We start from the raw sequence: 24,792 nt of genomic DNA on the forward strand, positions 1-24,792 counted from the left end.
TGGTCCAGCTGTTTAACATCTTGTTAATATCCCACCAGTAGAGGTCTCTCTCATACCATTAACTTTATCCCAGACCTTTAACATTGTATTAGATCATTAAATATGAAATGTCTGACCTCAAATAAATCAGACATTTCCTACCCAATAACCAAACACATATAGGATCTTATCCCGTTTACCTGACATTTCACAAAATAATTCCATCTATAAGACAGTATAATCAGGGTTTCATTTAACAGCCACTTCTCCTCACACTCCAGCACATATATTGGGTTACAATAACACCATTCTTTTTACACATATGTTACCACTCAGCCAAAATTTTTCCCAAGGAGCTTCTAGATGGAATTTTCCTATGTTGCAACAAAACTTTACAAACAAACACAGACAATACAGGGAAACTCCAACACAAAATGCCACAGCCACCCAAATGGAAACCACAAATGGGAACTGAATTCTCAACTGGGAATCAGAATCTCCTAATCCAACGAGGAAACCAAGAACCAGTTTCTCTCAGACAAGAAGAACAACATCTCCCAACCCCCCTGGTCCCCTGGGAACCACAAATAGGATCTAAATCCAAACCAGGTCTCCACGTTCCTTCCACTAAACCTCTAGACTTCCACCCACAAACAGTACCTCTCACCAACAGGGAGATCTGAACCCCACCCCCCTTATGGGTGGAAACAGGGTCTCAGAGTCCATGGGAATGTTACTTACAAATGGCCATAACTGTCCCATCACATCCCAAATCTGTTTCCTTCTCAACTCAGTTCTGGTTGGTTGAAGCTGCAATCATTTGGGGAGAAAGAGACGGGACTTATCCAGAGCTAAACTGGCCCCGGCAGCCAACGGGCAGAATCCCTTTCTTGCCCAAAAAGAGGATGCTCCTGCCCATGGTTTGACCCAGAGCTGCTCCCTACCCCTTCCAGCAATCACAGGGTGCCATTCTATTGGGAAGCTGATGGCCCATGCTGGGATACCCAAAATCTGTTACCAAAAGCTCAGCACTTATCCTCAAGATCACATCAGAAGAACAAGAACAAATGGTTTGAGAAGAAGGAAAAGGAAGTTTATTACTTTCCTGGCAAAGGAGGAGGATGGAGACTCCTGTCTGCAATGCCATCATCCTAATAATAAGCAGAAATACAGAGCTTTTAAAGGGTGGGTTCTCAGCTTCAGGCAATGAGTGTTCAGCTATAGCTGATGATTCTGATTGTCCCATCTCTGCTAAAGACAATCCCTTGACCTCCACACATAACCTCTCTCCACCAGGTTAGAGCAGAGCCATCCTGTGTAGCACAAAGAACAAAGGGCTTACCCCGCCTCTCCCAACCAATGGCCTGAGACAGGGATGCAGGGATTAGTTCTCAAAAAGGAGTAGAGGATGTTTTAAAGAAACAGAAAATATTTTTGCTATTTTTTATGGACATTCCCTCTGTTACACTTTCCCCACTGTCAATATTCCCCTTCCATATCTATGGAAGGAAGGGTGACTGCTCTGTTACACTATTCTCTCTGTGTGGTTACATTCAACCTCTGGGCATTTTATGGCTCAATCCCTCACTGTCTTCAGATCTGTCCTCAGATGTCACTCTCTCAATGAAACCTTCTCTAAAGACCTATTAAGGTTACAAACCACCAGCACCCCCAATATAGCTGTGTCCCTACTCTACTTTCTTTTTCTCCAGAGCACTTTTCAAAAGGTGACATTCTATTTACTTTACTTTTGTATATAGTATATTATATGTTTCCTGGTACTAGAATGCAATCTCCAGAAAGGCAGAAAGGCTTGCCTTTTTGTTGCTATATCTCTAGCATCTAGAATATGTTCCAGCATATAATAGGCTCTCAATTAATGCTTGTAAAAAGAATGAACACATGAAGGAATGATTAGAAAACATTTATGAAACCTGCTGTTAGTTCTATGGTAACCACTAGAAGAATAGAAACACAGTGCAGAACTTTAAAACTAGTAGAGAGTAAAAACTGAATAATAAAACACAATTGTATTAGTTTCCTAGGGCTGCCATAACAAATTGCCACAAACTGGGTGGCTTGAAACAACAGAAATTGATTCTCTCACAACTCTGGAGGTTAGAAGTCCAAAATCAAGGTGTCAACAGGGCCGTGATTTGTCCATATATTCTAAGGGAGGATTTTTTTCTTGTCTCTTCCTAGTTTCCAGTAGTTGTCAGCAATCCTTGGTATCTTCTGAAGAAATCATAACTCCATTCTCTGCCTCCATCTTCACATGGCCATCTTCCCTCTTGTGTGTCTGTCTCTGTGTCTCTTTTCTTCTTAAAAGGACACCAATCATATTGGATTTGGGGCCCACCCTAATCCAGTATAACCCCATCTTAACTAATTACATTTGCAAAAACTCTATTTCCAAATAAGCTCACATTCACAGGTACCTGAGATTAGGACTTCAACATATCTTTTTGGGGAACACAATTCAACCCTCAAAAGCCATCATCACCCTTGGTCTTGAATTATGTCTATAATTTGCCATATACAATGTCCTACACTGCCATGGTCTGAATTTTATGTCCTTCAAAAATTCATATGTCCAAACCTAATCCCCAGTGTGAAAGTAGTAGGAAGTAGAGCCTTTGTGAGGTGATTAGGTCATGGGGTCAGAACCCTCACGAATGGGATTAGTGCCCTTGTAAAAGAGGCCCCAGGGAGATCCTGGACACCTTCCATCAGGTGTGGTTACAGTGAGAAGACAGCTGTCTATGAGGAAGTGGGCCCTCACCAGACCCCAAGTCTGCACCTTGATCTTGGACTTCCCAGACTCCAGAACTGTGAGAGATAATCTTCTGTGGTTTATAAGCTTCTGAGTCTATGGTATTTTGTTTTAGCAGCTTGAACAGAGTAGGATAAACATCTAATTATAAATAATCTAGCAAATGTGCAGGAAAAAGCAATGTGCCAAAACCCAGAGAAATAGCAGACAATAGTAACAAACCTACAAGACATTCAGACAGTAGAGTTATCAGACATAGGCTTTATGTTTAATATGTTCAAGGCAATAAAATAGAAGATAGAAATTTTAGCAAAGAACTGAAAATTATTATTAAAATTGTAATGTTAGAATGTGCGGTTTTAGAGCAAAAAGGCCCTGTGTTTGAACAGAACTGATACAATTTAAGGGAAAGTTAGAGACTGTTAAACTGTCTAAAAACCATAATAGCCCTTGCAGGAACAAACACCTAACTTTGAATCATTGGATTAGGGTGGTTGCTAAGTACTAGTGCCTCTGAGGACCTGCCAGGAGCAAAGATAAATCCTCTCCGGAAGACAGATGACATCATCCTCTCTGAAATTCCCAATTCATTGCCAGCTGTTTCAATAACTATGACACACAAGAAATTCCTGCTTCCATCCCCCCTTCCCTTCGATCCCTATGTGCAAATGATGTCAGACTCCTTCATTCTACTCAACCAGCTGGAATCATTAAATACAACTAAACCTATTCCTAAAATGTTCCATTATCCCTTGCATCCAGAATCAGAGGTAGGTATCCACACTATTATGCCACTGCTGCGAGAAATTATAATACTACCTAAATGCCCTAGAGATTTTCTAATTCTTTTAGTTAAAAATCAAAACAAATATGTTTACCACTATATTTAAGCCCTCCGAACATTCAATGGAATGGTGTTGACTTTCTGGTTATTCTCCATCTGACCGCTATATACTCAAGCATCCATTCCATCTTCTGCTATACCCCAGTGGTATGTAGGTGTTCCTCCTGCCTTTTTTCTACCCCTTTTTATCCTGCCAATCTTGTTTTGTTTGCCATTAAATGTCAAAGTCTTCTGTATCCTTGGATACTAAAAGCCCATAATTATGTTTACAAATCCTTAAAAAAGATTTGGATAGTGTTATTTTGCCTGGATACTCCATGCTTGTTCAGTATGTAGATGATCTCTTACCAGCACCTTCCTAAATAGATGTCTACAAGCAAGCCTCAATAATTTTACTCTTCTCTTATTCAAAAGAGTGGTAAGGCATCTAAGGAAAATAACAGTTATGTTTGACATAAGTCTATTACCTGTGACATATCTTCACATGCATCACCTCAGCGACTCCTGAATAAAAAAATTCTCAAACTTCCAAGGACAACTGCAGTTTCACCATTACGTACCTTCTGAGGCATGGCCAGCCATTGTCAACAATAAACATTGAGATGTTCTTCAACTGTTGACCTAAAATACAATTGACTTGTGCTTGGCTACTGGAAATAGAAGAATAATTTTTCCTCCTCAAATGGAACTTAGTCAGGTCTTCCTGATTAGGATAAGAGCTTTCCCTCTTTTGTCATGAGAAGAACAGAATTGAGTTAGGTGAGATAAGTCATAGACACAAGCAAAGAACTATGGTTTAATACAGGCCTTCTCTGGGCCTTAGGACAGCTGAGTGGTCCCCCTGCCTGTGTTCTGTAGCCACAGATGTAATTTGGAACAGGTAGAATTTACCTCTATATCTTTATCACAGGCTCTCTTTAGCTATAAATGTTCCTCCTCCTAAAGCCCAAACCTCAAAGCTATTCCAATGCCTATTTAACCAAATATGAGATGATACTCTCATATCCTGTCTTATATTAATCTTTGCCTCTTTGTTTCTAGTATTAGTAGATAGAGACCTTCACCATTATCCTTCAGTTTCTACAAACCTGACAAAACCCAGAACTGATACTCACGACAGCCTGCTTCAAAATTTATGAAGAAGGGTCCTACCAATCAGATACTCAAAGAAAAATGGCTTTGAGTGTATCATCTGTTCTTAACATGAGGTACTGGAGCTTTCTCAGTAGCTTTCTCTATATTCTGCCCAAGTGGCAGAGCATATTGCCTTATTAAAGCAGGTTTCCTTGTTTCCCAAACAGCTGCTAAAATTTGTTCACAATTTAGTCTCAAAATTTACACTAAGTAGCTCATAAGTATAGCAGTTGTGAGAACATCATGGTTTCTTCACTTGTAGAGGAGCTAAAATTTCCAGTGGTCGTTATGTATAAACTCTTTACAAGCATTGCAATTACCTCCTGATGTTGCCATTATAAAATATGTTGCTTTAAAGAACATATTATGAAATTATGATGGGAAAAGAAGCATTAGCTGTCCTTCCTCCACCTGACTAAGAATCCTTGACTTAGGTAGTGAAAGGTGAAGGATTTCCTGGCCTTGTACAATGGATACCTTGACCTCAAGATTTTAAATGTCGCCAGATAGTTCAAAGAGCTCTGACTCTTTCCTTACCTAAGATCAAAAACTGAGAAATAGGGCGGACATGGTGGCTCACACCTGTAATCCTAGCACTCTGGGAGGCCGAGGTGGGAGGATTGCTTCAGCTCAGGGGTTCGAGGCCAGCCTAAGCAAGAGTGAGACCCTGTCTCTACTAAAAAATAGAAAGACATTTGGCTGGGCAACTAAAAATTAAAAAAACAAAATTAGCCGGGCACAGTGGCACATGCCTGTAGTCCCAGCTACTTGGGAGGCTGAAGCAGGAGGATCCCTTGAGCCCAGGAGTTTGAGGTTGTTGTGAGCTAAGCTGATGCCATGGCACTCTAGCCCGGGCAACAGAGCAAGACTCTGTCTCAAAAATAATAATAATAACAAATTTTTTTAAAAATTAAAAACTGAGAAATTCTAGAATTGAGTGAAACACAAAGGATATTCTCCAAAATCAAAAAGTAGTTGAACATATTTTAGTGTAATTTTTTTGAACAATGATAGATTCCCAAGATGTTTCAGGGAGATGTAAACTGCTGAATATGAATTTAATTTCATAAAACAAACAAAAACATTTGTCTTGATTACAAGTAAAAGTTTGTTGAAGGAGGATAGATATTCAGGTTAAAGAAGATGACATTTTGTTCCAGCTAGTCACTCAGAACTTTCTTTCAGCAGATCTTTGCCATTTAATCTATGTCACTTAAAGTGAAGAAGAGCTGTCGTAGTTCAGAAATTTAGTATAACAGGCCAGGCGTGGTGGCTCACTCCTGTAATCCTAGCACTTTGGGAGACTGAGGCAGGAGGATCTCTTGAGGCCAGGAGTTTGAGACTAGCCTGAGCAAAATAGTGAGACCCTATCTCTACAAAAAAATAGAAAAATTAGCTGGGCATGGTGGGAGGTTGAGGCAGGAGGATCACTTGAGCCCAGGAGTTTGAGGTTGCAGTGAGCTATCATGATGCCACTGCACTCTACCCCAGGCAATAGAGTGAGACCCTGTCTTAAAAAAAAAACAAATAAATTCAATAACAAAAAGGAATAATAGTGATAACCTCTGGAGCAGAAATCTAGAGATCTGTGTTCAGTGGTGAAAAGGAGGTATACTTCTCATTGTGTATCTTTTTATACCTTTGGAATATTGCAACATATGCATGTATAAGCTCATGAAAATGAATGAAAAAATTTTAAACAAACCATATGTTTCAAAAAATCAAGTAGACCAGCTGATAATGTTACCAAAAAACAAAAACAGACTGGCTGGGAACAAGCAATTCCAGATCCCAGGTTGCATCTCTGTTTAATTTTTTCCAACTAGCTCTCCTTGCAACATGATGTTGCCCTTCTCCTAGATCAAGCCCCAGATATTCAAGAAGGAAGTCTTGGTGACTAACAGGTTGTCTATTATTCACTAATTCCACACCTGCTGCACATATTCTATGGTGTGTCCCAGACTACCACTTGGTGGTGCCAAAAGATCTGTCCTGTCATATTGCTCCAGTAACATAAGGAGTGGTGAAAACACAAAAGTAAGAGAAAGAGATGTTGAGATAGTAAAAATAATAAGATATGATTCGTCCAAAAATGTTCTAGGGTAGCTTAGAACAACCTGCTAAAAATGAAAGGCAGTTCATTGCCTCCGTTGAAATCCATTATAAATATTCAGATTGATTGTATTTAGATAACACAATATTGTTCATATGAATATGTTTGAGTAGTTATGTATACATATTTAGGATGGGTAAAAAAATGTACCTAACAAAACACTAACACATTACTATTAGCAAAAAGCATTAGAGAGATTTTGTTCACAGATTGGGATACATTTGTCTATGCATACAGTCTAACACACATTATATACTATAGACTAAATCATTAAGGGAGTTTGTCAACACCTGCAGATTCAGCAACACCTTCATTGCCAACATCACCTAAAATTAATACGTATTTTATTGGCTTTCTTTCCTACGCTATTTTGCTTCTCCATTCCTTCACCATAGTTTCCCAGGCCAACTCTCCCCAAAAATTATTTATACCCAATGCCTTGTCTGAGCATTCACCTCTGGAGGAACCCTAATTAAGACAATCTTGATATTTGGTAGTATAAGTTCTCTAAATTTTTCTTCTTCAGAATTGTCATCAGGGCTGGGCGCAGTGGCTCACGCCTGTAATCCTAGCACTCTGGGAGGCCAAGGCAAGTGGATCGTTTGAGCTCAAGAGTTCGAGACTAGCCTTAGCAAGAGTGATACCCTGTCTCTACTAAAAAAATAGAAAGAAATTAGCTGTACAACTAAAAATATATAGAAAAAATTGGCCTGACATGGTGGCGCATGACTGTAATCCCAGCTACTCGGGAGGTTGAGGCAGTAGAATTGCTTGAGCCCAGGAGTTTGAGGTTGCTGTGAGCTAGGCTGACACCACGGCACTCTAGTCCAGGCAACAAAGTAAGACTCTGTTTCAAAAAAAATAAAAAATAAAAAAATTTTAATTTAATTTAGAAAAAAAGAGAATTGTCATCAGTATTCTTGGCTCTTTGCATTTCCATATAAATTTTAGAATTAGCTGAGATTTCAAAAATCTGCTCAGATTTTTATTAGGGTGGCATTGAGTCCAAAACTAATTTGGCAGCATTAATATCCTTATAATAATGAGATTTCCAATCCATGAGCATGGTATATCCTTCCATTTATTTAGGTCTTCTTCAGTTTCTCCTAGTAATGTTTTATAGATGTTTTTAGAGGTATTACTCATTGTTTATTAAATTTATTTCTTGTTATTTATTTTTGACATTGTAAATGGTGGAGTTTCTTTTGTTTTATTTTCTAGTTGTTTGTTTCTGGGATGTATTAATATTCTTGTTTAATCTTGTAAACTTCCTAAATTCATTTCTTAATTCTAAAGTTTACAGAGCCTTTTGGATTTTCTACATATGTAATCAAGTATTTTCTTTTTCTCCCCTTCCTTCACTGGCTGAGATCTCTAGCACAATGTTGTCTATAAGCAGTATTATCAGCCATCTTTACCTAGTTCCCAATCTCTGAAGGAAAACTCAATTTCTTTATAAAGTATGATCTTTGCTGTTGTTTTCTGGAAGATACAATTTACCACAGGAATAACTTTCATCATATATGAGTTTTGAATTTCGTCGGGTTCTTTTTACACATCTACAAGATTTTTTTTTCTTTCATTCCCTCAATGAAGTTAGTTACATTGATTGATTCCTTGCATTTCTGAAATAAACTCAACTTTATTATGATGTATTTTTAATGTATGGATTAGAATTGTTAATATCTTATTTAGGATTGTTGCATATACGGTCATGAGAGTGACTGGCTTGTAGTTATCCTGTTTTGTGATATCTGTCAGATTTTTGTATCAAGGGTATGCTGGGCGCACAGTTAGAGGAGCAGTCCACAAGACCACGCTCACTTCTGACATCAGTTGCAAGTTCAGGGTCTCCCAAGATCACCCTCAATTTCCTGACATTAATTGCCAGCTTGGGGGTCCCCAAGACCACCCTTGTGTTTAATAATTCACTAGAAGGGCTCACAGAACTCACTGGCAGTTGTTATATACACAGTTGTTGTCTTCCCTGCCCCCTCCCAAATGGCCAGAATGCACAGGCCTGGGAATCAAGGGAGTAGAAGTAAATGGCTCCTATCACAATTACACCAAACAATATCCTGAAGGAATTTTTGTTTCCCATTCCCACAACCTTAGGTTCAATAGGCTTGGAGGTTCTAGTGGGCTGGTGGGATTAGAAGAATGTTTCCACCATGGAATGCAGTTATGGTTCTTTCAATTTGGAAGCTGAGACCACACTGTGACCATTCTGGATTCCTTACACTAATGAACCAACAGGCAAAGAAGGGGCCACTGTACTTGCTGGGGAAATTAAATCTGGTTTCCCAGGGAAAACTGCATTGCTGCTACACAATGGAGATAAGGAAGGCAATGTCTTGAACCCTTTGCCAACATTCCTGGTCAATGAAAAAATGAGCAACAACCCAATAAATGTAGAACCACAGCTACACAGATCCAGCAGGAATGAAGAACTGGGTTAAAGAACCCTATCCAATCAAAATGTTGGTAGAGGGTGATGGGAACAAGGAATGAGTAGTGGAAGAATGAACTACAGTTAAGAACTAAGGCCTCGGCCAGGCGCGGTGGCTCACGCCTGTAATCCTAGCACTCTGGGAGGCTGAGGCAGGTGGATCCTTTGAGCTCATGAGTTCAAGACCAGCTTGAGCAAGAGCAAGACCCCATCTCTACTAAAAATAGAAAGAAATTAGCCGGACAACTAAAAATATATAGAAAAAATTAGCCAGGCATGGTGGCGCATGCCTGTAGTCACAGCTACTCTGGAGGCTGAGGCAGGAGGATCGCTTGAGCCCAGGAGTTTGAGGTTGCTGTGAGCTAGGCTGACACCACAGCACTCTGGCCCAGGCAAGAGAGTGAGATTCTGTCTCAAAAAAAAAAAAACTAAGACCTCATGACCAGCTACAGAAGCAACAACTGTAGCAACTATGATTTATGTTTATTTATTGCTTCCCTATTTTTGCCCTGCTACCTTCATATGAAGACCTTTGGTAGTGCCTGATGTATTAGGTTTCATACAAGAATGTGACTGCAATGATATCACCCCACAATGATATGAAAGCTAATGGGATGATGGTACGTCCTCTGCATTGGAATCATGAATTTTTCACCAGGACAAAGGGAAAAATGGATGTTTATGGGCAAAAAGAGTGGACCATGTTGGATATTTTTCATTTGCCCTGCCGGATCTATTCCCTACCCTACTATATTGCTCAGAGGGGCTGACCTTTATGGAATGCATTCATGAGCTCCCTTATCCTCTGGCTTCCAACTGGGTGCAAGCAATGAGAGGCACTGACAATAGATGTAAGGGCAGGAGGATAATGAAGGTAATTATTCCCCAGCTCCTGTCCTGCTAGATTGACATGAGTTGGCTACATCCCTCTTTCAAAGACTAAGCTCCTGTCTGGCAGACCTCTTCTACAGCTACTCTCTCCTGGGTTCCAGAAGCTGCTCTGTTCTCTTGTCCTTCCGTCCTAGGGCTAGTAACTACTCCCTACTGTGGCCAACTCTGGGATACTGTGCAGGTCTCATTGGTTTCCCATAACCATACCTCAAACTTTGTAAAGAGTCTCCTTTTTAAACTCTCCTCAGTTACCCTATTTGAGTATACTATGCATTTCTTCTAGAACTCTGACATTAGAAGAGAGAGAGAAACAAGGTAGGAGGTAACAAAAGTGAACAGAAAAAGAGGGTATCTGGGTCCATTTGTGCTGCTGTATAACAAAATACCTGAGATTGGGTAATTTATAAAGAACAGAAATTTATCTTCTCACAGCTCTGGTGGCTTGGCAGTCCAGGACTAAGGCACTAGCAGGTTAGTGTCTGGTGAAGCCCAGTATCTGCTTCCAAGATGGCACCTTGAACACTGAATCCTCTGGAGGGGATGACCACTGTGTCCTCACACAGTGGAAAAGACAAAGGGGAGAAGGGATGAATGCTGTGTGAAGCCTAATCCGTTCATAAGGGAGGAGCCCTCATGACTGAATCACCTCTTAAAGGCCCCACCACTTAATACTATCACAATGGTGATTAAGCTTCAACACAAGAATTTTGGGGAACACATTCAGACCATTGCAAAGGCAATAAAGGAGTGGGAATAAAAAGCAGAAATGAGTGTTTAAGGAAAAAAAGCAAATATACTCACAGTGGCTGTATCAATCAGGCTTAACCAAGAGCAACCATTGGACTTTCAGTTCACCCTGCAACCAACAGCTACAGCCCAACCCCATGTGAGCCTAGCACCCTTAGCTGTAAACAGAGAGGCGGCAGCAGCAGGAGACCCCTAATCAACTCTTCCCATACCGTCACCATAGTGACCTATGGATAGAGCTGGGTGTGGCCAGTGTGTATTCCTACATCATATGCTGACCTTGGCAAAGCTGCCAGAGGTACTTTCACCAAAAGATCTGGTGTAGGGTTGAAACTGGATGTGAAAACAAACTCACACAGTGGCATGGAATTCTCAACCTCTGGTTCAGTTACTGGTAAAGTTACTGGGACCTTGAGACCAAACACAAATAGTGTGAGTATGGTCTGACTTTTGTAGAAAAATGGAAAACTGAAAACACTCTGGGAACAGACTTGAGTCATAATTGAAGACCAGATCTGTCAAGGTTTGAAACTGATATTTGATACTCTCTTCTCATCAAACACAGGAAAGAAAAGTAACAAAATCAAGTCTTTTTACAGGAGGGAATGTATAAATGTTGGTTGTGATCGTTGACTTTCATTTGGTTGGACCTGCCATCCAGGCTTCAGCTGTGTTTGGCTTCATGAGGGCTGACTTCCTGGGTACCAGATGACTTTTGACAGGTGACAAAGAAATAACTCTGCAGGGCACTGCAGGACTGGGGACTTCCAGCTGCACACGAATGTCAATGATGGGACAGAATTTGGAAGATCGATTTATCAGAAGATGCCTGGAGATCTTGACACACCAGTACGCCTTACTTGGACATTAGGTACCCATTGCACTTGTTTTGACATTGCAGCTAAACATAAGTCGGGTCCCACTACCTCTATTTCTGCAAAAGTCAACAACTCTAGTTTAGTTGGAGCAGGCTATGCTCTGACTCTGAAGCCTGGTGGCAGATGGGAAGAGCATTAATGCTGGAGGCCACAAACTTGGGCCACACACTTCAACTTAAGTTGAAGGCTTAATCCAGCTGAAGAAACCTCGGAGACCAAATGTCAGAAGATTTGTTCTGAATATAGTTATAATATGTATCAATCATTTTCTTATTTTATATATTTCCTGATGCTTTGGCATCCGCAGGCCTTACTGACCCTGGAGGGACCACCAGTGCCAAGGAAAGCCAATTTCCAGATAGCAAACAAATCACCCTCCCCTCACCTCTAACCTTCTGCCTCCTGACCGACACTGGTACTTCCGTGTGGCCCTGCGTGGTGTGTCACACCTCCTGCTCCCAGGGGACGGTGAGCAAAAATGTCTTCCTTCATGACAGTCATTTTTGTGTCTATAGGTCTTACCACACCCGACTAAAATAAATCCCTGATACCCTTAAAACACAGTATGACTAGCAGGCTCCTCCCTTCCCAAAAGGGTGATGAAAACAGAGGATGATCTCAACAAGAGCTGTATTCTGAGTATTAATTTCTTGTTAGCTTGTTTCCAGTTGAAATGGTTCTCTATCTGGTTACCAGTGCTGTAATCATGCAGTCACTTGTACATTTTTTTTTTTTTTTTTTTTTTTGGAGATAGGATCTTGCTTTGTCACCCAGGCTGGGGTGCAGTAACCTCATCCTGGCTCACTATAACCTCAAATTCCTGGGCTCAAATGATCCTCCTGCCTCAGCCTCCTAAGTAGCTAGAACTAAGGCATACACCACCACACCACACCACCTGGCTAATTTTTTTGTCTTTAGTAGAGAGAGTTCTCGCGGTGTTGCCCAGGCTGGTCTCAACCTCCTGGCCTCAAACAATCCTCCTGCCTAGGCCTCCCAAAGGGCTGAGATTTCGGGCATAAGCCACCATGCCCAGCCTCAACATTATTTAAATGGATTTAACTGTTAAATATGCTACCCACCAAGAATGAAATAGACCTTTATAAAAACTGTAAAAACAAAATACAAAAAAAAAAAAACCACTGAGCATATTTGTTTAAACATCTTTTTAAAACTTTTCATCATTTCCTTCAGTTGCCAAAGGCCAGGGCCTCATGGTTTCCATTCTACAGAATTTAAACAAAATCCTCTAGTCCAGGGTCTCTCAAAACAATACTATTGACATTTCAAATTAGATCATTCTTTCTTGTGGGGTAGGGATGTCCTGTGCAGTGTAAGGTGTTTCACAGCATCCCTGGCCTCTATTGAGTAGTTGCCAGCAGCATGCCTGTCACCCTGTCTTAATTAACTGATAGCACCCAGTTACCCAAAACAAACTCCATTGGTGACAGTGTCTCCAGACATTGCCACGTGTTCCCTGAGGGTAGGGTTGCCAGATAAAATATTGCATGGGACATACCTATACTAAAAACATTATTCATTGTGTATCTGAAATTCAAATTTAAGTTTGCCTTCTATATATTTATTTGCTAAATCTGGCAAGCCTACCTGAGAGGCAAAATCACCCCTACCTCTCCCATCTCCCACCTTGTTTGAGAACCAATGTTCTAGTCCACATGGAGCAAGGGAGAAAAAGTGTGGTAATGAGGCTTGGGGAATGTTATGATCAGATATGTTTGCACTTGAATCAAAACAGTATAAAACGTCTGAGCCCTGCCCTAGCCAGCATCCTGTTTGCACAGCTACATCGAGACCTGATTGGAACCCTTGGGTACCTTTTTGAATAACCCACTGGAGATAGGATTCCAGATGTGGCCAGGTACATCCACCCCTGGGGAGGCAATTCTGACTGGCAGTATTGGAGGAATAAAGAAAATGGTGGCTCATGCCTGTAATCCTAGCACTCTGGGAGGCCGAGGTAGGTGGATCACTCAAGGTCAGGAGTTCGAGACCAGCCTGAGCAAGAGCAAGACCCTGTCTCTACTAAAAAAATAGAAAGAAATTAGCTGGACAACTAAAAATATACAGAGAAAAAATTATCCAGGCATGGTGGCTCATGCCGGTAGTCCCAGCTACTCGGGAGGCTGAGGCAGAAGGCTTCCTTGAGCCCAGGAGTTTGAGGTTGCTGTGAGCGAGGCTGATGCCACGGCACTATAGCCTGGGCAACAGAGCGAGACTCTGCCTCAAAAAAAGAAAAAAAATTAAAAAAAAAAAAAAGAAAGAAAGAAAATGGGAGTTGTGCCCTCTATCTCCTGCCTTTCTGCTGAATCTAAATAGTCATCTCTTCTTTAAGACATTTAAAGAAAGTGGCTCACACCTGTAATCTTGGCACTTTGGGAGGCCAACGCAGGAGGATCGATTGAGGCCAGGAGTTGAAGACCAGCCTGAACAAGAGCGAGACCTTGTCTCTACAAAAAAATAGAAAAATTAGCCAGGCATGGTGTGTGTGCCTGCACTCCCAGCTATTTGAGGAGCTGAGGCAGGAGGATTGCTTGAGTCCAGGAGTTGGAGGTTGCAGTGAACTGATGACACCATTGCACTCCAGCCTGGGAGACAGAGCAAGAGTCTGGTCTCAAAAAAAAAAAAAAATGTTTATACTGAAGGCTTTATTTAATTACCCAATAAGAGTGCATTAAGAAAAATGAACATGAAATACTTTCCCTTGCCCTTAAATCTAATTCAGGGGTCTACACAGAGGGGCATACTGGTGTTCTTGGATAGCTGAGAGGTGAAATGCCAAGCCCAGAATGTGATATTCACCGGAACAACAGGTATCCTTTTAAAATATCTCTCAAGGTGTCAGCCAGTTTGTGAAAAGAATTCAAAGAAACTTAGAGCTACCGATTGGTGTAATTTATTCTCTTCTCGTTAGTATCCCAGTTTTTCTGTCACCAAATATCTGGAGTTAGGAGGCAGGTTCTGGGTCCCACACCACCACAGAGCTCTCTCATCTGTAGAACAAGAAGAGCACAGTCGCCTCTGTTATCAGCCGGCTACAGCTGCAGTGAATGTGAGTCCCATATCCACTCCAGCCAAAGGCAGAGAAATCCTCACACTGGCGGGGCTTGCCCTCTGGGAAGAACCCTCCTCCTCTGATGCAGTGCTGGGAAACAAGAAGAAAAGGCTCCAGTGAGGGATTTGATTGGCTGCTGACACCAGGGAGCTCCTAACAGCCAAGTCCATGGACTCTTGGTCCTCATCCTACCTGGCTTTGACCACGCCCTCACAGAAAACCCTCTCCTCCAGTGGATTTCAAAAAATGCTCTCTCTTCTGACTTCCTCCCTACACTTCCTAGCATTCATTCTCTGGCCCCTCGGCTGGCATTTCATCCTCTGCCCCTCCCTAAATGCTATTCCTCCAGGCTCAGGCCACACCTCATTTGCACTGTGATGGCTTTTCTGCTCCCACGACTCTATTATCCATATACTGATGACTCCCAAGTCTCTGACTCCAGCCCAGATATATCTCATGCTTGAGACCTGCATATCCAACTGCCACCTGGATGACTCCACCTAGGTATCCCACAGGTTTCTCAAACTCCATGTTGGGGGGGGGGATGTCTCTCTTGTTCCTCTGAATTTGGTCCTCACCCTGTCACCCTGTCTTAATTAACTGATAGCACCCAGTTACCCAAAACAAAAATCTAAAGTCTTTTTAGTCTTCTTCTCTTCCCACTCCCCAAACCATCTGGTCACCAAACTGTTGGCTCCATCACCTGTATATCTCTGGAATCTGCCTGTGCTCATCCAGCCTTGTCAAGAGCCTCTGGCTCAGCTCCTCTGCATTTCATATCTAGACCTTTGTACCTGCTCCATCATCTCCTTGACCCTAATTTCCCTGCCTTTGGATCCATGCCCTCCACACTGCTATGCGGCATATCTTAGCAAAACCAAAGCTCATGGGTTACTCTTCTGTTCAACACTCTCTAATGATTTCCATCAGCCACAACATAAACTCCAAATCTTTGACATAATGTGAATGTCCTTCCTTGCCCTGCTTCCGGTAGATATTTCCAGCGTCAGCTCCTGTCTTCTTTTGAGATTCAGCATAAATGTTACCTTCCTTGGAAAATCAACTGTGTGCATCAGTACAGTTAGGAGTTCCTCTATGGTGTTCACAGAACACCTTGTTTATGTTTCTATTATACCACAGGAGATTGCAATTATGCCTTTACTTCTCTGTCCCAGTCTGAGTGCTTCAAGATGACCATGTCATCTGTGTTTCTCTAACACTTAGCATGTAGTTGGTGCTCTATGCATGTATTTTTAAGAATTAATGATGCAGGTATATATGCAAACATGCACTAATGTATAGTCCAAGGAGCCACGGTAGCAAGTGCCAGAAATGGTTGCCAAGGAAACAGGCACAAAGGCACATACCTTAGCCCACACCTAGTGCCCACACCCTGTCATCCTCTGAATCATAATCTAGGGGTCCTTCCATGAGAGCACAGCTGCCTTATCTTGGCTGGAAAATGGACAAACTGAAGGCTGAGTGGGGAAGTGAAAATGAAGCTATGACCTCAGACTGCCACTTGGGGAGGAAAGGGGGCCCTAAGAAACTGTTCTTTTTTTTTTTTTTTTTTTTTGAGACAGAGTCTTGCTCTGTTGCCCAGGCTAGAGTACTGTGGCATCAGCCCAGCTCACAGCAACCTCAAACTCCTGGGCTCAAGCAATCCTTCTGCCTCAGCCTCCCGAGTAGCTGGGACTACAGGTACGTGCCACCATGCCCAGCTAATTTTTTCTATATATATTTTTAGCTGTCCAAATCATTTCTTTCTATTTTTTAGTAGAGATGGGGTCTTGTTCTTGCTCAGGCTGGTCTCGAACTTCTGACCTCGAGCGATCCTCCCGCCTCGGCCTCCCAGAGTGCTAGGATTACAGGCGTGAGCCACCGCGCCCGGCCGAGAATATTCTTGATGGTTCTGACTCTCTTGTTCTCTAGCCCCTGGCCAGAGGACGTCCCTCAAAGATAGTCTCCAGCCAGGGAAGTATATCTTAAAGAACACACAAAAAGTATTAATCATAAAAGAAAATTTTGGTAAACTGAACTCCATTAAAATAAATTCTATTCATAAGACACTATCAAGAGTAATGAGAGTAAAGAGAATGATAGAGGAGCCACACATACACACATTCCTGCAGGGACCCTCAATCTCCCCAAAAACTCACGTGCTCAGTGTTACAGCCAGTAACTCTCATCCCAGCACACAGGGCGTTGGCTGCCTTCTGTCCATTAAACACCCTGAACTAGATGAATCCTGCAACAAATTCTCCTGGAAAAAAAAAAAAAAAGAGGCAAACAAAGAGCCATATATTCAAAGGAAGTATTGGAAACAGCTTCCCTTGGACTTGCCCAGGGATTCCCTAAGCAAAAGTTTAGGCTACAGGCAACCACTTCAAGCTTAAGGGGTGGTGCCCAGCATTGTGTGGCAAGTGGCTGTTGCATCCTGGCCCTGAACTTGGCCTCGAGACAACTTCTCTCCATCTAGGGCAGGAGGACAAAGGCTGGGGCTCACCAAAGGACCCTTGTCTGCCTAAGGTTTACAGGAGACCTCAGAAGGTCCAGCAGGGACAAGCAATGATCACATGTGGCCACCCGTTGTTGTTTACACACTTCTCACCCAGTTACCATGGATTTGTTTTTCCAACCATCATTTGCTTTCATCAAAATAACAAATGCAAACAATAATGGCTTTGATTTTCCCATCCAAGACTTAATGTCTGTGGTTTCATTATACTGAAAATATCTTTTTTAAGACAATTAATAGCTATCCTTCATAACAAAATTAAATTTTTCTTGCCACTGTGCTAGTTGTTTGCTACTGGGAACCTTAGCCTGCACCTTTTCTTAACTATGATAAGAGGCTGTACCTGGTGGTGGTTAAGAAGCCTGGGTTTATGTCCTGTAAAAATGCAGACAATAGCATTTCTGTTAATAACTTCATGGCTTTCTCATGATAATTAAATGGGACAAAACCATGTTAAGTATCTAGAAAAGTCTGGCACATTCTAAATGCTAACTAAATACTAGAAACTACTAATTGTTGTTATTTGCCACCTTCCCCCGAGAGTGCAGGGAAGGATTTATGACTGGACTTAGGGAGCAAACACACGCTGACCACACGGTGAGCAATAAGCTGCAGTTTTCTGAGCGTCACCAAAGTCATAGACCACAGGTATGGCCGGGCCATTGTCATTCCAACATTTCCCTGATCCATATTTCACTGGGTATTTCTGTAGGAACCAATAAGAGAGGTTATGTGAGGACAGTGGAAAAACTGCCATGCTGGGGAGGGTGGTAAACCCTCCAAGTTAAACTATTATTATTCAGAAACTACTCATACTGGTGGCTCCTTGTTCCCCTCAGCCCTGTGCTCCCAACAGCCCCACATTCCTCCCCCTGCTCCTCCCTCTCTTCTCACCCATAGGCCTCTTCCCTTGCCTGACTCAGACTTTCTGAGAGACGCAGGACATGAGTTCACAGTCAACCAAAGGTGGGAGAAAAGGCTGAGCATAGGTACTCACTAGTGACATGGGACCACAGAGCACATTTGCTCCCCACCCCAAACACGTGGCTCTCTGTTAACCAAAGAAAGTGCTCCACGAGCCAGCCGCCCTGTGTACCTGGTAGAGGCCAAACAGATTATGTCCAGTCGCTGGAAGAAGCCAGTTTCGGTGTGGTAACTCAGCAGGGAGCTGTTCCTCCAGTGTTGCAGGGGGGACTTGTTGGGCACGTGCCAGATGCTCAAGTCCTGGGCCTGGATGTCGTAGTAGCCAGGGTTCTGCACAGCAACACACACTGAGCCTGACGGGGCCAGGGGGTCCCACCAGGCAAAGGCCCACACACGCAGCCCTCAGCTGAGCTGACAGCTCTGGGCTCCAGGGGGGCAGATGGTCGCCTGTGCTCAGACACCCCCACTTCTAGCTGATGAGGACTCCCTACCACCCACGTCCCTAACTGACTAGTGGGGAAGAAGTTGTGATTCAAGATGTCTAAGTATTTCTTTCCTCTTCTCCAGCCCTGTTTCCATGTCCCCACCTTCCCACCCTCCCTCAACTCCTCACCCTTTCCCAGCGCGTGGGAAGTGGCACCAACCTTGTAATCGTCACTTGTGGCCGCCTCTGCAGACCCAAAGGTGTTGTAGTTGGCCCAGTTGTTGTCCCCCTCTGGGGAGTCTGCTCTGTTGCCCTGCTGACTGGACCAGCGATCGCCCACCATGCACTTCCCATACATGTTGTTCTCATGCACGCTGGCCACCAGGGTCCAGCCACCACCCCCAGTGGTCATGTCACAGAAGGTCTGGTAGACGACACCATTCTTGGCGTGGAGGAAATACAGGCCATCTGCACAGAGAACCAGCCAGAGCCTCCCTGTCTCAGAGCTCATGGCCATCTCAGCCCTACAACCAGAGAGGCCCTAAGAAGCATATTCTGGAGGCTTCCACTCACGCTCATTTGTGGGAAAATGATTCTCCACCTGTCTTGTGCCTCTGCTTTTTCCCATACCATCTTCTCCGTGTTGCAGAGCAAATAGCCTTAAAGGAGAGACGGTGTTTCCCCCTGGACAGTGCCTCCCTCTGGCCAGGAGAAACCACAAATCAGCACAGGGACACACCTGATTCTGCATCAGGATGTGGCCTCTCTGCCTCTTGGGGCATTGTAGAAGGTTCTGGTCCCCTAAGCTCCGAGCTTCTCTCCCATTCACAACCCTGTAGGAGACGGGCTCCACTGTGGCACCCTGGCAGCCTTGCACATTTCTGCATAGGCCACATAGGCACAGCTGACGTAAGTTTTGGCAGAAAGACTATGATCTTCCAGAAACATGGGAGGTTTGTCAGGAGCTGCTATGAGGTCATTTCTCACCCACATCCCTGTCTTTCATGGAAGCTGTCATGAGACAGCTATGATGACAATTTGTCATCACCTCCCAGGTTCTGATGAGGTGTCTATGGGCTATAAAACTGCTTAGCTGCAGCGTGGACCAGCTCCCAGCAACAGGGCACCCACTACCCATGTTGCATTGTCATCTGGCCTCTGTTATTTCCATGCTGGCCTGTGGGAAATGGGAGAAGCTGATCTAGATTTTGCTACCTACATGAGTAATAAACTGACTCTACAAAGAGCCTATTGTTTCTTTGCCAACCAAATTAGTTAGCCTCCTTGATAAACCCACTACGTGTGCAGATGTCACCTAACCCAGCACAAGACAATGCTGACACTCTGGCGACTACTATTTCTATGATTAATAAAGTTCTCTGTCTCTGGCTCAGGAGTCTCACATTTTCTCCCAGCTCCATGAACCTGCGGCAGGCTAACTCATTAGCTTACAAATGGGGAGAAATCTTAGACCCCTCACAGTTCTTGCCCCACCCTGTGTCCCCAGGGACGCTGCATTCTCCCTGGGTTCAGAAGATTATGTGACAGGGGTGGGACACAAAATCCTCAAAATTCCCACTGGAAACCTCCCTGGGTAGGATCTGGGGCCAGAACAGACTCCATGTGGATACATTCCTCCTGATTTCCATGACTGGGCTCTGCTTAGCGAAAAAGTGGCTTCAAGGAGAGAATGCCATGTTGCTTCATTACTCACCACCTGTTCTACAGCACCTTTCTTTGATTTCCTTGCAGCTTCTGGGCAGGGAAGAAAAGGAAGAGGCACAGGTTTTGTCCTCCCAGAGCATCTCAAAAGAATGGGCCACTGATAGAGGATGCGAAAATAGTTCTCGTTACTAGTTCGGCACCAGTTTCCAACTCCTGCCCACTGCATCAGCGTGTCACTATGTTCTGAAGTCCCAAGAGGTCAGGGATTCTCTGTGCTAAGACTATCTGACCCAGCAGCTAGCCCAGGCTGAACACTTGGACTATATAGACACTGGGCATTCAAAGATGATTTCACATGTTCCTTCCAGAGATTACATTCCAGAGGGAGGAGCACATAGAAAGGGACCCAGCTGACATTGGGTGGGGGAAAGCCCACCTGTGGGGGCAAGGACTCTCAGACATAACTCGGAGCAGGCTAATTCTGATAGGACAAAAAGAAATGGGATATAACAGGAAGGAGAGGAGAGACGACACTACAGGAAGGGAAGAGAGCACAGAAGATGGCCTGAAAGGATGGAAGAGCCTGGTTCAGCCTGCCAAAAACTACAGGTCAGTCTCTTCCTGTGGCTGGAACCACACTGTGATCCAGGGAGGGGTGAAAACGAAAGCCAAGAAATTAACAGAGGCCAGTAGATGAAGGGTCATGTAGACTAGTATAAAAGTCCCGAAATTATTCTGAAAGCCTGGCAGAATGAGGAAAAGTGTGCTTTGACTCAAGTTAAAATCCCAGACAAGCCCTGATGGCAGAGCTTCCTTGAACAGACACTATACAGCTCGGATCCTGTCTCTCTTCATCTTTAAGGCGTCGTTAATAAACTCTTTTTACTCACGGAGATCAAATAAGATGATATATGCAAATGTGCTTTTTAATTGACAAATTGAAATAACTAGTAGAACCAATAACAAAGAAAAATATCACTAGTGTGCCCACTGAGGGAATGGACTTGTGACGATGGTGATGGGAGGAGGATGTACCCTGGACACAGCACTGACCACCCAGCTCCCTCTGGAGACCCCAAGGCCAAGGCCTCAGGAGCAGGAGTGGCTGGGAGGGGACACAGTCCTTACTCTCTCAGCCCTGAACCCTTCTCAGACACAGAGGCACAACATGGAGCCCCAGAACACGCCCCAACTCACCCTCTGACTGTGTCAGACCAGAACCCAAGAAAGGCCACAAATTGGCACCCAGTCAACATCTCAAGTTGGCTGCCCAGCGTGGGTTCTGTGCATCTCCAAGACTCCCCGCTCGGCCCAGGGCTTAGAACCCAGCCCAGCTCTACTCCCTCCCAGGCACTGTCGGCCAGAGAGGAGCAGAAGGAACTGCTGCTGCCATGAGAGATTTGCCTGCACTGCACCCTCTGGTGGCCACAGAGAGAAACAGCAGGAACCAGAGTCTGGTCATTGTCCTCTAAGGGGAAGCAAGATGCACAAGGTCACTGACTGGCCCATCCTTGGTCTTCCTCCCATACTTACTCCCTGACTTCTCTGAGTCAGGAAACCTCAAATGCAAAGTGATGGGCTTCTGAGCATTCTAGAACCTCCTAGAATATCCCCCTACTCCTATCCAACGCTACAGATACCTAAGCAGCCAAGGGGTCCTTTCCCTGAAACTCTCCATTCCTGAGCCTGAGACCAGACATGAGCTGGCATCATTGCGCCCCTACACACGGATCTTGTCTCAGTCTCAGAAACACCTTCCTCGCCAGCACGGACAGCTCCCTCCTTCCTTCCTCGCAGGTGCCAGGGGCTGAAAGGTCCCTGCCAGGTAGAACTCAGAGCTCCCTCTGCAGAGGATCCTTAAACGGGACACAGTGCTGAGCCCTTTATGTGGACACCCAAACCACGCAAGCTCTGCCGAGCTCAACCCTGCCCAGCCCAGGCTGCGGGGCCCTCCCTCTGACAGCTTCCCTTCAAGGGTACCTGATCCTGGGCCTCTGGGCGTGAGAAGGGATGTGAGACTGGCTGGAGGGGCAGGGGGCTGCGTTCTTGATCACACAGGTGACCCTCACCATTCGAGGAGGGGATTCCTGCTTTGTCAGGGCAGGCTACACAGTGTAACGGTGTGATACCAGAGTGGCAGGGTCAGTCAGACCTCACAGTCTTTCCCTGCGTCCTCCTCCTCCCTCCTCAACCAGAAGCTCCAGTACCCTAGGACAGCTGTGTCAAGACGACATCCTTCAAGTCCCTCCTTAAATTTCTCTCTGAAGCCTTCCCCGACATCCACCCCAGACAAAGCTCATGGCTTCCTCCTTTGTCCCACTCCTGAACGTTGTCCTAACACTACTTATTGCATGTATCACACTGCAATTTCAATGTTATATTAACTTTGTTTAGAAATAATTTAAAACTTACAAAATGTTGTAAAAATAAAGATAGCAGTACAAAAACACACACATACCGTTCACCAGATTCAACTATTCTTAATATTTTACCCTATTTGCTTTATCATTTTTATGTTCTCTCTATATACACACACACATCCACACACATTTTGTTTCTGAACCATGAGGGCAAGTTACAAATATCATGGGCCTTTGCCTCTAAATAAGTGTGTGTTTTCGTTTTTTTGTTTGTTTGTTTGTTTGTTTGTTTGTTTGTTTTGAGACGGAGTCTCACTCTGTTGCCCGGACTAGAGTGCTGTGGCATCAGCCTAGCTCACAGCAACCTCAAACTCCTGGGCTCAAGCAATCCTTCTGCATCAGCATCCCAAGTAGCTGGGATTACAGGCATGCACCACCATGCCTGGCCAATTTTTTCTGTATATTTTTAGTTGTCCAGCTAATTTCTTTCTATTTTTTTAGTAGAGATGGGGTCTCACTCTTGCTCAGGCTGGTCTTGAACTCCTGAGCTCAAACAATCCGCTTGCCTTGGCCTCCCAGAGTGCTAGGATTACAGGCGTGAGTCACCACGTCCAGCCTGTGTTTCTAATAAAAGGAATATTCTCACATATAACCACAGTATAATTATCAAGTTCATATCATTAACTTTTTTCTTTCTTTTTGAGAAAGGGTCTCACTTTGTCACTGGGCTAGAGTACAGAGGTGTCATCATAGCTCACTGCAACCTCAAACTCCTGGCCTCAAGTTATCCTCCTGCCTCAGCCTCCCAAAGTGCTAGGATTACAGGCCAGAGCCCCTCGCTGGCAATCATTAACTCTTTTTAATGTAACTGGTACCTCCTTAGGGAGGTCATGCTGAGTTGGCATTAATGGCACTGAAATTTCTCTGGCGTTCATCGCCTTCCATGGTAAGGAGACTTCTGGTCCACTGTGAAGTCCATAATTCCCAGGGAATGTCTCGTGTGTGCTAACAAACAAGCTTTCTACATTCCACACACACCCCGTGCTCACCCTGACTCCTTCCAGCACTGCCCACAGCTGAAGCACGTTTGATATTGGAATACATTCTTAACTAAATGTTGTTACGTTATACATCATTTTAATGCACATTTCTCACTTTGTTTTTTGCTAATGACTTATTACTTGTTGTTTATTTTATACGTATTTTAGACTATGAAAATGATGTTAGACAAAAAGCAAATTTGAGGAATTTTCTTATTTAGTTCAAAATGTGTTGTAAAGCATGGAGACAACTCACAACATCAACAGGTGTTTGGCCCAGGAACTGCTAATGAAGGTACAGTGCAGTCAGTGGTGGTTCAAGAAGTTCTGCAAAGGGGAAGAAGGCTTGAAGATGAGGAGCACAGTAGCCAGCCATCAAAAGGTGACAACGACCAATTGAGACCAAGCATGGAAGCTGATACTCTTACAACTACATGAGAGTTGCCAAAGAACTCAACGTCGACCATTCTACAGTCGTTCAGCATTTGAGGCAAATTGGAAAGGTGAAAAAGCTCAATAAGTGGGTGCCTCATGAGCTGACTGAAAATCAAAAAAATCGTCATTTTGAAGTGTCATCGTGTTCTCTTATTGTACACAACAACAAGGAAATGTTTCTTGATCAGATCGTGACGTGCAATGAAAAGTGGATTTTATACAACAAGCACCGATGACCAGCTCAGTGGTTGGACCGAGAAGGAGCTCCAAAGCACTTCCCAAAGCCAAACTTGCACCAAAAAAAGGTCATGGTCACTGTTTGGTGGGCTGCTGCCATTCTGATCCACTACAGCTTTCTGAATCCCAGCAAAACCATTACATCTGAGAATTATGCTCAGCAAATCAATGAGATGTACCGAAAACTGCAACGCCTGCAGCCGGCATTGGTCAACAGAAAGGGCCCAACCAATTCTTCAAGATAACACCTGACCGCACGTTGCACACCCAACACTTCAAAAGTTGAACGAATTGGGCTACGAAGTTTTGCC

General features: G+C 43.8%; 1 protein-coding gene and 1 pseudogene across 1 annotated transcript; one reads left to right on the forward strand and one right to left on the reverse strand.

Moving 5' to 3' along the window:
- Positions 1 to 7,568: 7,568 nt before the first annotated feature.
- Positions 7,569 to 11,987, forward strand: LOC123634818 (annotated as a pseudogene).
- A 2,781-nt stretch (positions 11,988 to 14,768) lies between these two features.
- Positions 14,769 to 21,910, reverse strand: ITLN2 (intelectin 2). Its single transcript, XM_045547121.1, is given in 8 exon segments — positions 14,769 to 14,968; positions 17,038 to 17,141; positions 17,982 to 18,102; positions 18,493 to 18,521; positions 18,524 to 18,650; positions 18,965 to 19,212; positions 20,459 to 20,537; positions 21,794 to 21,910. Coding segments are annotated over 8 exon segments (942 nt in total). The 5' UTR covers positions 21,872 to 21,910; the 3' UTR covers positions 14,769 to 14,812.
- Positions 21,911 to 24,792: the final 2,882 nt, after the last annotated feature.

This window comes from Lemur catta, chromosome 3, assembly GCF_020740605.2.
Source record: "Lemur catta isolate mLemCat1 chromosome 3, mLemCat1.pri, whole genome shotgun sequence".
Taxonomy (NCBI): Eukaryota; Metazoa; Chordata; class Mammalia; order Primates; family Lemuridae; genus Lemur; species Lemur catta.